General features: G+C 47.9%; 1 protein-coding gene across 2 annotated transcripts in view; it reads right to left on the bottom strand.

Moving 5' to 3' along the window:
* VIPR2 (vasoactive intestinal peptide receptor 2) overlaps positions 1 to 13354 on the bottom strand; it is a 69866-nt gene that overhangs the window by 19179 nt on the left and 37333 nt on the right. The window contains exon 5 of one of the 2 annotated variants that reach the window (XM_027538447.1): positions 7197 to 7294. The exons of the other annotated variant lie outside the window; for it this stretch is intronic. Coding sequence (XP_027394248.1) covers positions 7197 to 7294 — 98 coding nt within the window. The remainder of the gene's footprint in view (positions 1 to 7196; positions 7295 to 13354) is intronic. 2 annotated transcript variants of the gene reach the window in all.

Here is a 13354-nt window from a genome sequence, read left to right as displayed (position 1 = left end):
TGAACCAGCCCATTGTTCCATGTGCATTTCTAACTGCTGCTTCTTGACCTGCATACAGGTTTCTCAGGAGGCAGGTAAGGTGGTCTGGTATTCCCATCTCTTTAAGAATTTTCCACAGTTTGTTGTGGTCCACATAGTCAAAAGCTTTATCATAGTCAATGAAGCAGAAGTAGACATTTTTCTGGAATTCTCTTGCTTTTTCTATGATCCAACAGATGTGGGCAATTTGATGTCTAGTTCCTCTGCCTTTTCTAAATCCAGCTTATACATCTGGAAGTTCTTGGTTCACGTACTGTTGAAGCCTCATTTGAAGGATTTTGAACATTGCCTTGCTAGCATTTGAAATGAGTGAAATTGTGCAGTAGTTTGAACATTCTTTGGCATTTCCTTTCTTTGCGATTGGAATGAAAACTGACCTTTTCCAGTCCTATGGCCATTACTGAATTTTCCACATTTGCTGGCATGTTGATTGCAGCACTTTAAAAGTATCATCTTTTAGGATTTTAAATAGTTCAGCTGGAATTCCATGACCTCCACTAGCTTTGTTTGTAGTACTGACTCCCATGGCTCACTTGACTTCACATTCCAGGAGACGACTCTACACATGGACATCACCAGATTGTCAATAGCAAAATCAGATTGATTATAATCTTTGCAGCTGAAGATGGAAAAGCTCTATACAGTCAGCAAAAACAAGACCTGGAGTTGACTCTGGCTCAGATCATGAGCTCTTTATTGCAAAATTCAGGCTTAAATTGAAGAAAGTAGGGAAAACCACTAGGCCATTCAGGTATGACCTAAATCAAATCCCTTATGATTATACAGTGGAGGTGACGAATAGATTCAAGGGATTAGATCTGGTAGAGAGAGTGCCTGAAGAACTATGGACAGAGGTTTGTAACACTGTACAGGAGGGGGTGATCAAAACCACCCCCAAGAAAAAGAAATGCAAGAAGGCCAAATGGTTGTCTGAGGAGGCCTCACAAACAGCTGAAAGAAGAGAAGCTAAAGGCAAGGTAGAAGGGAATGAAATACCCAAGTGAATGCAGAGTTAAAGCCTTCTTAAGTGAGCAATGCAAAGAAATAGAGGAAAACAATAGAATGGGAAGGACTAGAGATCTCTTCAAGAAAACTGGGCATACCAAGGGAACACTTTATGCAAAGATGGGCACAACGAAGGACAGCAAGGAGCTAACAGAAGCAGAAGAGATTAAGAGGCGATGGCAAGAGTACACAGAACTGTAGAAAAAAGATCTTAATGACCCAGATACCCATGATGGTGCGGTTACTCACCTATAGCCAGATATCCTGGAGTATGAAATCATGTGGGCCTTAGGAAGCATTACTACAAACTAAGATGACCAATACCAGGAATGAAAAAGGAGGTATCAGTATAGCTCTTACGCACGTGAAAATATAAGAGATATAGATGAAATGAACAGATTCCTTGAAAAATACAGCTTATAATTAACATAAAGAGAAACAGAGAATTTGAATCATCCTATGTCTGTTTTTAAAAAATTGAACCTAAAAATAAAGCCTTCCCACATGACAGTCCTCCACCCAGATGGCTTTCCTGGTGATTCCACAAACGCTACAGAGGAAGCAGCGCCTTATTCAACCTTCACTGTCCCACAGAATAGGAAGGACGGCACTTGCTCATTCACTTGTGGGCCAGCATAACCGTCAGAGCAGAGCCTGATTTTACAAGAAAGGGAGTTATAGATTAAATTCATGAGTGTAGATACAAAAGCCCTAAAGAAGACATTAGTAAACTAAACCCAGCTACATAGTAAAAGGATAGTACATAGAACAACCAAGTAGGAATGAAAGGGAGATTTAATATCAGAAAATCTCCCTATATAATTTTCACATTAAATGAACTTATGAGAAAAACCCCCTACTTATGTCAATATATGCAGAAAAATTATCACAAAATTCATAACCCATTCATGATTAAAAATTCAGAAAACTGGGAATTGAAAGGAGTGTTCTTAATCTGATAAAGAGTATCATCAAAATATCTGTAGTGAATTTCCTGCTTTACAGTGAAATACCTAAAGCTCCCACTGTGAGCTCAGAAATAAGGGCAGGGGCTCTGCTACCGTCACCTCCAGTCACCAAGACATGAGCCGCACATGGAAGAATCCAGATGGATTTACCTAATAAGTATAAAATTCATAAATTAAGCAAGGCTGCTGAAGCAAGATTAACACACAGAAATCACTTCCTTTTCTGGAAAGTTAATACACACATGTATACAAGAGCATAAACAAGGACTTTGGCATGACTATCAAAAGACGTCCAAGACATTTACTCAGAAGACCACAGAAGAGTACTGAAAGAAATTAAGAAAGCCCAAACCAAGGGAAGGAGCTCCTAGAGTCATGGCTGGGTGATTTAAAATGGTGAAGGTGTCCAGTCTGTCCAAGCTGATCTACAGATTCAATGCAATCCAAAATGAAATCTCATCAATTTTTTTTAATGGCTACTGACAAACTGATCGATTATGGAAGTGCAGATGACCAACCTCTTCGTAATGAGAAACAAGAGTTGACAGGCGTACATTGCTGGAAATCAGGGCTCGTTATAAGGCACAGTGGTTATAGCCACGCAAAAATGGCAGGGGAGAGAGGAAGGGGCAGACAGGACAGTGCGCAGTCCTGCTGCCGCCGCCGCGGTGCCCTGGCACAGGCTGGCTTTCCAGGCAATGGCCTTGGAGAAGCTGAATACACACACAGAGAAAGCACGTGAATCTCAACCCCTACCTCTCACCACCCACAAAAACAAACCACCCGTGGATCATAACCCAAACACAAGAGGTTAAACAATAAAATTTCTAGATGGTAACAGGCTTAGGAAGCTCTGACCATAATGACAAAGAGTCAACAGACTTGATTAAAATGAAGAACTTTCACTGATCAAAAACCTCATCAGGGGAGTATAAAGTTGAACCACAGTGCTGGAGATACAATCTGTAATTCCCAGGGCTGACAAAAGGCTGCACTTCAGAACTCCTAAAAATTAACTTAAAAAAAAAAAGAGAGACAGCTGAATAGAAAAATGAGCAAACACTTGAAATGGTACTGCAAAAAAAAAAAAAAATTAAAAAGTTTCCAAACATGATATCATGATCCACCAGGGAAATGCAAATTAAAAACACAGTTCTATATTATACAGACCCAACTGCATGGCAACAGCTTTTAAAATTGGGATAACAAATGGTGTGGGAGATGGAGTAGAAGGAATCTTCACTCAGCAGGTGTGAGTGTGCAGCACCCGGAGAGAAAGAGTGTGTGCATGGCTATGATCAGGCACGACGTATGATTATAAAACAGATGGGAATATAAGGGGAGGCGTGCACACACTCACACACCCGAAGAAGTGTGTACATGTGTGCAGGAGACGGCACATGCTGTTCACAGCAGCACTGCCTGTCGTCAAACAGCTGCCCCGAGCTCCATGAACACTGGATGAGTAAGTGAGCCGTGTCATCTTCACACAGGACAACCACGCGCAACAACGCGGGTCCATCTCCCTGCAAAGTGCTGAGTGAGGAGCCCCGAGACTGCGCATGCCTCCCGTGAGTTCTAAAAGAGTCAAATTAGCGCTGCAGTCAGAGCTCTGAGTCGCCATCACCTGCTGGGAAGTGGGAGCTGACGGACAGGCGGTGTCCCAAGCCCGGCTCTGGGGCTGCTCCTGCTGGGCCGCGGCCTGGGCGCTGAGCTCGTGGGGAGATGGGTCTCAGCGTGGGGAGCCCTACCCAGGCCCTGCTGCAGGCTTCACTCAGGGAAGGCTGTTCTCTGTGTAACGGACCACAGGGGCCTCAGTAGTGAGGTGTGCTCTGCGTGTGCAACAGACCCATGGGGCCTCGGTCGTGAAGTCTGTTTCATGCGTGTAACACGCCCACAGGGTCTCAGTCACGAAGTCTGTCCCACATGTGTGACACGCCTGCAGGGCCTCGGTGGTGAAGCCTGTTCTGCGTGTGTAGCACGCCCGCAGGGCCTCAGTCATGAAGTCTGTTCTGTGTGTGTAACATGACTTAGTAATGAAGCCTGTTCTGTGTGTGTAACACGCCCACAGGGCCTCAGTAGTGAAGTCTGTTCCACATGTGTGACACACCCGCAGGGCCTCGGTGGTGAAGCCTGTTCTGTGTGTGTAACACGCCCGCAGGGCCTCAGTAGTGAAGCCTGTTCTGTGTGTGTAACATGACTCAGTAGTGAAGCCTATTCTGCGTGTGTAACATGACTCAGTAGTGAAGCCTGTTCTGCGTGTGTAACACGCCCGCAGGGCCTCAGTAGTGAAGTCTGTTCCACATGTGTGACACACCCGCAGGGCCTTGGTCGTGAAGCCTGTTCTGTGTGTGTAACACGCCCGCAGGGCCTCAGTAGTGAAGCCTGTTCTGTGTGTGTAACATGACTCAGTAGTGAAGCCTATTCTGCGTGTGTAACACGCCCGCAGGGCCTCAGTCGTGAAGTCTGTTCCCTGTGTTTGGCACACCCATGACTGTGTGAACAGATTCCTGAAGGTGAATGGGGTGCATGTGGCTGTGGATCCGACCCTGCCATCCCCTGTTCAGCAGCAGGGCCTCCTTCTCAAGTTGCTACAACTGGGATCAAGAGCACTCACCTGGTGGAGGTGCTGTAAGGACCAAATTATTAATAACGACCCTGAGGAAACGCACAGCACGGGCTGGAGCAATCACCGCAGCTGCTCCTGGGCCCGTGAGTAAAGGCCCGTGAGCACATGCTGGACCCCGGGACGCGGTCAGGAGCACAGCGACCGACCGCCCACGACTCCCGCGCAGAGCTGGGCCCTGCGCCGGCTCCCAAGTCTGCACGCCCCTGGACGAACGAGACGCTCCCTCTCTGTCTGCAAAGTAAGGTCGTGGTGGCTCGGTCCTTTCTCAGCCTCTGGGCTGTTTTGGAGAACAAATGTTTGGTGACCGCAAAGAAGTCTGTTTCTTGGGTGTGGTGACCAAGACAATGGGGCGTGTTATTTTTATAACGTGGGTTTTAGACTCAGCTGTCTCACAGCTCTCTGGGGGTGGCGTGACCAGGCGGACAGAAACCCAGACGGAAGGTGGAGCCCAGCCTGCAGCTGTTCCTCACTGAGCCAGCGGCGCAGTGACTGCCACTGCAGGAGTGTGCTGCCCGTAACCAAGCATCTTCTCCTGCAGAGAAGATGGTGTTTGATATGCATAAAGCCACCTGAGATCCTCCTCACGGGTCATGACCGTACTTGCAATAGTTAAATAGGCCGTGAAGGACAAACCCGAGGGAGACTGTTGATGTCAGTGTTAGTCGCTCAGTCGTGTCCGATTCTTCGTGACCCCACGGACTGTAGACCGCCAGGCTCCTCTGTCCATGGAATTCTCCAGGCAAGAAAATCAGAGTGGATAACCATGCCTTTCTCCAGGGGAATGTTCCTGACCCAGGGATTGAATTTTGCCAGCTGAGCCACCACGGAAGCCCCATACTGATATCAAGTATATGGTTTGCTCGAGATAGGAGCTCTGAGTTTTTTCTCATTCAAGTTACCCTGTGCCAGCTTACCTCCTTAAATTTTTTTTTCTGTATTAACAATTTCTATATTTTAAAATGTACAGTTAAATATAGAAGATAGCAGAGCAAATAGTAATAATATTATATCAGTTTCTTAAAAGAGTTTTTTTTATCATATACAACGACAGGTCTTCCCTACACTTTTCAAAGTGCAGTTCTGGATTAAAGGCACTGCCTCATTCTTCTTGAGAATGATCAGCCACCTGTCACACCTGAGATGCCTGAACGGAGAGAAGCACCAGCCAACAGCTGCTGGGATCTCGTCTACATGCTCCGTTGCCTCCACTCACTCATTTTCTTCCAAGAATGGATCTCCTAATTTTTAAAATTCTCCATTTGCTATGCCACTGATGTTATCTGAAGGCTGACCGACACCTGATCTACATTTTAGCAGAGAGAAAGAAGACGTGGTGTGTGGAGGAAAAGGAAAAGGAGGGAGTCTTGCCAAGAGAGCACCCACACGGGGCTGGAGGCCTGGAGGCAGCGGGCCGCCCACGTCTCAGCCGACGGAATCTGAGCTCTGACCACCTACTGTCTGACAAAGGTGCCCAGAAGGTCTGCACAGTGTCCCCGAAATCAGGCGCGTGTGGGCCCCCGACCCTGAACAACTCGTCACAGTCTACGCCATGACGACACCATTTCCCTCTGTGTCAGGGCCAGTCCCAATTCCTGCCGTCTTTAACAACCCGCGGCTTCTGCCTTTACCAGCCTCCAACTCCTTCTCCTCCCTGGAACCCTCTCAGGTTTACCCGAATCTGTGTCTCCCAAGTTGCAATTCCTAAGACCCCCAAATAAAGCTCTTTGTTGTCTACAGATTATTTTTTGACAGGTGATCAAAACCCTTTAAAATAAGCTGGAGAGCACCCATTTTACTAAGGCTAGTGATGCTTAAGACATGGATTTAACCTGAAAGTAAAAGCTTTTCTCAGGTGGAAGTGTCTACACCTCCTTCACACCCCACCACCAGCCACAAGACGTCTGGCGTTAGCTCCAGAGACAGTGAGGGTCCGGGCGCAGGGGAGGAGCAGGCTGAGTAGGGAGCGCCCCCTACACGCGGCGTGGGTCCGTCAGCCTGTGTACTTCACAGACGCACAGAGAGAAGGCAGTCCGCTCCGCATCACGCCGCTGCTATGAGACCGGCCCGGATTTGAACCTGTCCTCCTGAACACATGACACTGTCTCTCAACAGAGCGCCCCCACAGCTTCAACCCGGGCGGTGTTCTGAGCGGGGAGGGGAAGGCCAGGCTGCGTCTGTTTTCAAAGCGTGGCATCAGTAGGGGCTTCACTGGCGGCTCAGCTGGTAAAAAATTTTGCCTGCAACGCAGGTGACTCAGGTTCCATCCCTGGGTCAGGAACATTGCCCTCGAGAAGGGCATGGTTACTCACTCTGATTTTCTTGCCTGGAGAATTCCAGCACTTGAACTGCATTCTTATCCACGGTCAGCATTGTCTCCTCAAATGAGACGTGCAGATCTCAGCGTCAGCATCCTACTGTACCTTTCAAGGGAGTCTGGCCGGCTCGGCACAGAGGAGGGCGGGGGCGTGGTCTCTGCCCCCCTCACGGGCTGAGACAGCTCAGATGGATGCTTTCCCATCTTGTTTTTGGCAGAATCACTCATTTCTGCTGCTTACCTGAAGAGGCAAAGAATTATGCTTCCTGTTGTAAGGGAGATCAGAGACACGCTGTAGCCCAGGGTGTAAATGGCCTTCACCAGAATGTAGAACGTGATCTGAAAGAGAAGGAGATGCGTCCGTGAGCTGCAGCGGGGCCTCCTCCTCGGGAGGGGCTGGGGGGCTGCTGCTGCTGGCATGATGGAGCAGTAATGTCCTGGAGCTCCACCTCCGCCCTGAGCCAGAAACGACACTCAACGCCCACCTGTTCCCTTCCATGGCACCGTGAACCACTTGGCCTGGTCTCCATAAGGCAAACCTGTCTGGAGGGTGCCAGCTGGGGAACCTCAGGAAGCCAGGACGGTGGGCGGCACCTTTGGAGGTAAGCACCAGGCCTGCCCAGAGCAGTCAGCCCTCCAGACGCAGGGACCCGTCTCTGCAGCTCGTGCTCGCCTCTGGGGGGAGAAGCCCAGCCCGGTGGGTGCTGCGCCCAGCCCGTGGTCTTCCCCGAGGTCACCCTGCCCACGGAAATAGCCACTTTCAAGCAGAACCGGGCGGGTCTGACCCGGGAAGACCAGCCTGAGGCAGGATCCTGCCTCCATGGCGCGTGGCTCCCGGCTCCCACAGCGGACCCCTGGTGTGATCTGGGTTAAGTGAATGGGACGGCAGAGGTAAGCGTGAGAGAAACGGCAGATCCTGCCTCCAGCGACCCCGAGGCCCACGGGTCAGCGTGTGTGGGATGGTCACTCTTTGTGGCCTCGAGCTGCAAGGGAGGAAGCAGGGATGCACTGGCCTTCACAGCATCCTTGGAAACCCGCACTGGAGGTCTGCCCCCTTGTCGCCCTGACGCGGGGTCACAGGCAGCACGGGCCTGTTTGGAGCAGCTGCCACCGTGTCATCTGCAGTTACAGTGCAGGCGGGACCGTTGGAAAATGACATATTTCAAGCCCACAGAAAGCACAGAAAACGAAGTGATGAGCACACACACTTGCAAGCAGACCCCAGAAGCGAAGCCACAGCTGAGTAAAACCAGGGGGCGCCCGGGACCCTCCCCAGGCGTGAGGCCCGCAGCGTACCTATAACACACGTGGTCTGCTCTCGGGTCTTGGCGGGGTCGCGGGCGGTCTCCTCTCCTGTAGCCGCCTCCCTGCTGCTCGTCCTCCGCGCCCCATCGCGCTGTTTGCAGTTGCCCCGCCTCCTTTATTATTGTTCAGTCTCTGCTGCGTTTTCCCTTCTCCGCCTTTTTCTCACGTTTCCTGACTCTCAGTGCCCTCTCTGCTTTCTGCGTCCCTGGAAGCACACTCCTCGGGCTCGTCTGATGGGTCTGTGGCCGTGGACCCATCAGGCTTGTTTTCTGGACGGTCTCTTCCCCCTGCGTTTCTGAGCGCACTCTGTGCTGGATCCCGAGAGTCCCAGGCGCGGGCAGAGGCCGCGTCCGCGCGGTCTGCGGCGGGCAGCCTGTCTCAGACTCTCAGCGGCTGGGTGCTTTCCGGGCTCACCGCAGCTGCCTGGCTGGGGATGGCCCTCTGTCCACGGTGCCTGGGTGGCGGGGTCTGTCCCTCCTGCTGGGGCTCCGATCACAGTGACACTGCCGCTCATCCCAGGACCCTCCGCGGCCTGCCCCCTCACCCCTCTGCGGTGTCCTGGCAGTTTCTTTGGACTTTTCTTCCCTGTTCCAGAAATTTCTTTTCATCTGTAACTGATTTTGCTCTTTGATGAATCTACTTGAGTTTCATTTTAAAACTGAAGTGTAATTGATTTACAGTGTTGTCTTGGTTTCAGATGTACTGCACGATGACTCAGTTACACACACATGTTCGTTTCCTTTATAGGTTATTACAGAATACTGGGCATGATTCCCCTGTTGTCTGTTTTACAGACAGTAGTGTGTGTCTTAGTTCAAGCCTCCCCCCGTCTGCTTTGTTAACCATGTTCGCCTTCTGTGTCTGTAAGTCCGTTTCTGTTTCGTAAATAAGTCCATCTCTATCATATTTTACATTTCACATACAATTAATACCACGTGACTTTCGTCTTTTCTGACTTCACTTAGTATGATCATCTCCAGGCGCCTCCGTGTTGCTGCAAATGGCATTATTCCATGCTCTCTGAGTGGCGTTCCACTGTACGTATGCACCACCTCTTCTTAATCCGTTCACCCACCGGTGGACAAACGTGTTTCCATGCCCTGGCTACTGGAGACGGTGCTGTGATGAACACTGGGATGAATGTTTCTTTTCTAGTCAGAATTTTCTCCGCATACATGCCCAGGAGTGGGGTTGCTGGATCATATGGTAGCTCTATTTTGGCTTTTAAAGGAACCTCCACAGTGTTCTCCATTGTGGCCGCACTGACTTACACTCCCACCAACAATGTAGGAGGGTTGCTTTTTCCCCACACTCTCTTCAGCATTTATTTTTTGTAGAATTTTTAATGATGGCCATTCTGACCAGGGTGAAGTGATGCCTCGTTGCACTTTTGATTTCCATTTCCTTACTAATTAGCGATGTTGAGTGTGTTTTCATGTGCCTGTTGACCACCCGTATGTCTTCTTTGGAGAAATGCCTAGGTCTCCTGCTCATTTTTTTATTGGGTTGTTTGTCTTACTGTTTTTGGGTTGCATGAAGTATTTGTATATTTTGGAAACTAAGCCTATGTCAGTCTCATCGTTTGCAAATATTTTCTCCCAGCCGTAGGTCGTCTTTTCATTTGGTTTATGCTTTCATTCACTGTGCAGAAGCTTATAAGCTCAAGCTCCACTTGTTTATTTTTACTTCTGTTTCTATTGCCTTGGAAGACCGATCTAAGAAAACGCTGCAATGATTTATGTCAGAATGTTTTGCCTATGTTCTCTTCTAGGAGTTTCATAGCATCCTGCCTCATATTTAAGTCTTTAAGTCATTTTGAGTTGATTCTTGTATATAGTATGAGGGAGTGTTCTAACTTCATGATTTATATGCAGCTGTCCAGTTTTCCCAATCCCACTTGCTGAAGAGACTGTTTTTTCTCTGTTGTATATCCTTGTCTCCTTTGTTGAAGATTAATTGGCCATCGATGTGTGGGTCTATTTCAGACTCTCTGCCCTGTCTCATTGATCCATGTGTCTGTCTTTGTGCCAATACCATGCTGCTTTGATTACTGTAGCTTTGTGGTATTGTCTGAAGTCTGGGATGGTTATGCCTCAAGCTTTGTTCTTATTCTTCAATACTGCTTTGGCAATTCTGGGCCATTCATGGCTCTATATAATTTTTAGGGTTATTTGTTCTAGTTCTGTGAAAAATGTCATGGGTAATTTGATGGGGATTGCATTAAATCTGTATATTGCTTTGTGCAGTATGGTCACTTTAATGATAATTTTCCAATCCAAGAGCATGTGGTTTCTTTCCATCTTTAAAATAATGTTCACTTCCTTTGTTAGTGTTTCACAGTTTTCAGCGTGTGAGTCTTTCACCTTCTGGGTCGGTCTTTGTTGCTGTTCAGTCTCTAAGTCATGAATGACTCTTTGCGGCCCCATGGACTGCAGCACACCAGGCTTCCCTGTCCTTCACCATCTCCTGGAGTTTGCTCAAACTCATGTCCATTAAGTCAGCGATGCCATCCAACCATCTCATCCTCTGTCATCCCCTTCTCCTCTTGTCTTCAATCTTTCCCAGCACCAGGGTCTCTTCCAATGAGTCAGCTCTTTGTATCAGGTGGCCAAAGTATTGGAGCTTCAGCTTTAGAACCAATCCTTCCAGTGAATATTCAGAGTTGATTTCCTTTAGTATTGATGGTTTTAACTCCTTGGTGTCCAAGGGACTCTCATGAGTCTTCTCCAACACCACAGTTTGAAAGCATCAATTCTTTGGCACTCTGCCTTCTTTATAGTCAACTCTCACATCCATACATGACTACTGGAAAAACCATAGCTTTGACCGTATGGGCCTTTAATACACTGTGTAGGTTTGCCATAGCTTTTCTTCCAAGGAGCAAGTGTCTTTTCATTTCATGGCTGCAGTCAATTTCTGCAGTGATTTTGAAGGCCAAGAAAAGAAAATCTGTCACTGTTTCCATTGTTTTCCCATCTATTTGCCAGGAAGTGATGGAACCAGACACCAGGATCTTAGTTTTTGAATGCTGAGTTTTAAGCCAGCTTCTTCACTCCCCTCTTTCACCCTCATCAGGAGGCTCCTTAGTTCTTCTTCACTTTCTGCCATTAGAGTGGTGTCATCCGCATACCTGAGCTGTTGACATTTCTCCTGGCAATCTTGATTCCAGCTTGTGATTTATCCAGCACAGCATTTTGCATGATGTACTCTGCCTAGAAGTTAAATAAGCAGAGTGACAATACACAACCTTGACATACTCCTTTCCCAATGTGGAACCAGGCTGTTGTTCCCTGTCCGGTTCTAACTGTTGCTTCTTGTCCTGCATACAGGTTTCTCAGGAGGCAGTAAGGTGGTCTGGTATTCCCATCTCTTTAAGAATACTCCACAGTTTGCTGTGATCCTCAGAGTCAAAGGCTTTAGTGTAGTCAATGAAGCAGAAGTAGATTTTTTAGAAGAATTCCCTTGCAGTTTCTATGATCCAGCATATGTTTGCAATTTGATCTTTTGTTCCTCTGTCTTTTCTAAATCCAGTTAGTACATCCGGAAGCTCTCAGTTTACATACTGCTGGTTAGTCTTATTCGTCAATATTTTTTTTTTTGATGTAATTTTAAAGAGGTCATTTAAAAAATTTCTCTTTCTGATATCAATATTTCATCGTTAGCATAAAAGAATGCAATAGATCTGTATACTTTGCTTTTCATTATTTTAGTTCTATTTTTTCCCCCTCAGAGCAGGTCCTTTTTGGAATATCTTGTCTTTGGTTATTTTCAATTTCCTCTTAAAAAAAAAACATTTTAAAATGAACTTATTTGTATTCTGTGCTTGATGAATCCACTGTCTCCAATGCTGGGGATATGACTTCACTGTGTGTGACCTGCTGACTGGTTCACAGTGCTTTCTTCTTTGCGTGCATGCTAAGCCACCTAGTCGTGTCCGACTCTGTGCAGCCCTATGGACTGTAGCTGCCAAACTCCTCTGTCCATGGGATTTCCCAGGTGAGAATACGGGGGTGAGTTGTCATGCTTTCTTCCAGGGGATCTTGCCAACCCAGGGGTCGAACCCGTGTCTCTTGTCTCCTGCGTTGGCAGGTGGGCTCTTCACCACTGGTGCCGCCTGGGAAGCTGCTTTGTGCAGTTTGTACATTTAGGCGTGAGCTCATCTTTGGGGTTGGTTTACGGGAATGTGGGAGGCCTGGGCAAGGATTTCCTTCCGGGAGAACCTGTGTTTGCATCTGCCAGGCCCCTCAGTGCTGCTGATCAGGAGGGCTCTGCCTGCATGTCTCAGCTCAGAGTCTCCTTAGTGAGCAGCATAACAAGAAACCACCCTGCAGGAAGGCACAGCTGGGGTGACATCCCGGGGAAGACGGGCATCCAGGAAGGAGGACAGCCCAACAGCGAAGCTGGCAAAGGAATCCTATGGGGAGCCCGAGTCCACTAGGATCAACCAAGTCCAGTGGAAATAATAAGATAACTTTTTTTGTTTACAAAATTGGTGATAACTGAAAGAATATGAAAGTGCTGGTGAGGGTGTTCGCTAAATCACATCCATTTCCAGTGAAAATGCACATCAGCACATTTCAGGGAAAGCTGTTTGACAACATAATTAAAAACATCCTCTTCATACTTCACATCCTTTAACCAAGAATTTGAGATTGGCACCCAGATTTGTTTCGTTAAAGTAGTAAGATATTAGAAACAACCTAAGCTATGAACTAAACTCAGCATATTTATAAAACAGAATATCACACTCCCTTAACAATCTTGTTTTTGAAGGATGTTGACTGACTTCAGAAAATGTTCATGATATATGATACTTTGTAAAACAGAAGAAGCCGGGTGTACATTAGGTACACTGGCAACGTTGAAGTAAACACATGAGCGCCGGGAAGGCACGGGGGTGGGGACTGCCCACGCCTTCCTCCTGGAGGGCCCCTCCCTGTTCACACTGCCGCACCGTGCAGTAAGAGGAGTAGAAACAGGAACGGTTGCACGCTAACCACACGCATAGCAGAGGCTGCTCGGAGGTCGGTAATGGGCCGCCAGTCTTCAGTTCCCAGCAAAACTACTGGCAAGCTCCCAAGGGAGAAAATACCT

Source organism: Bos indicus x Bos taurus, chromosome 4 (assembly GCF_003369695.1).
Source record: "Bos indicus x Bos taurus breed Angus x Brahman F1 hybrid chromosome 4, Bos_hybrid_MaternalHap_v2.0, whole genome shotgun sequence".
Classification (NCBI taxonomy): Eukaryota; Metazoa; Chordata; class Mammalia; order Artiodactyla; family Bovidae; genus Bos; species Bos indicus x Bos taurus.
This window is presented reverse-complemented; position numbering and strand designations above follow the sequence as displayed.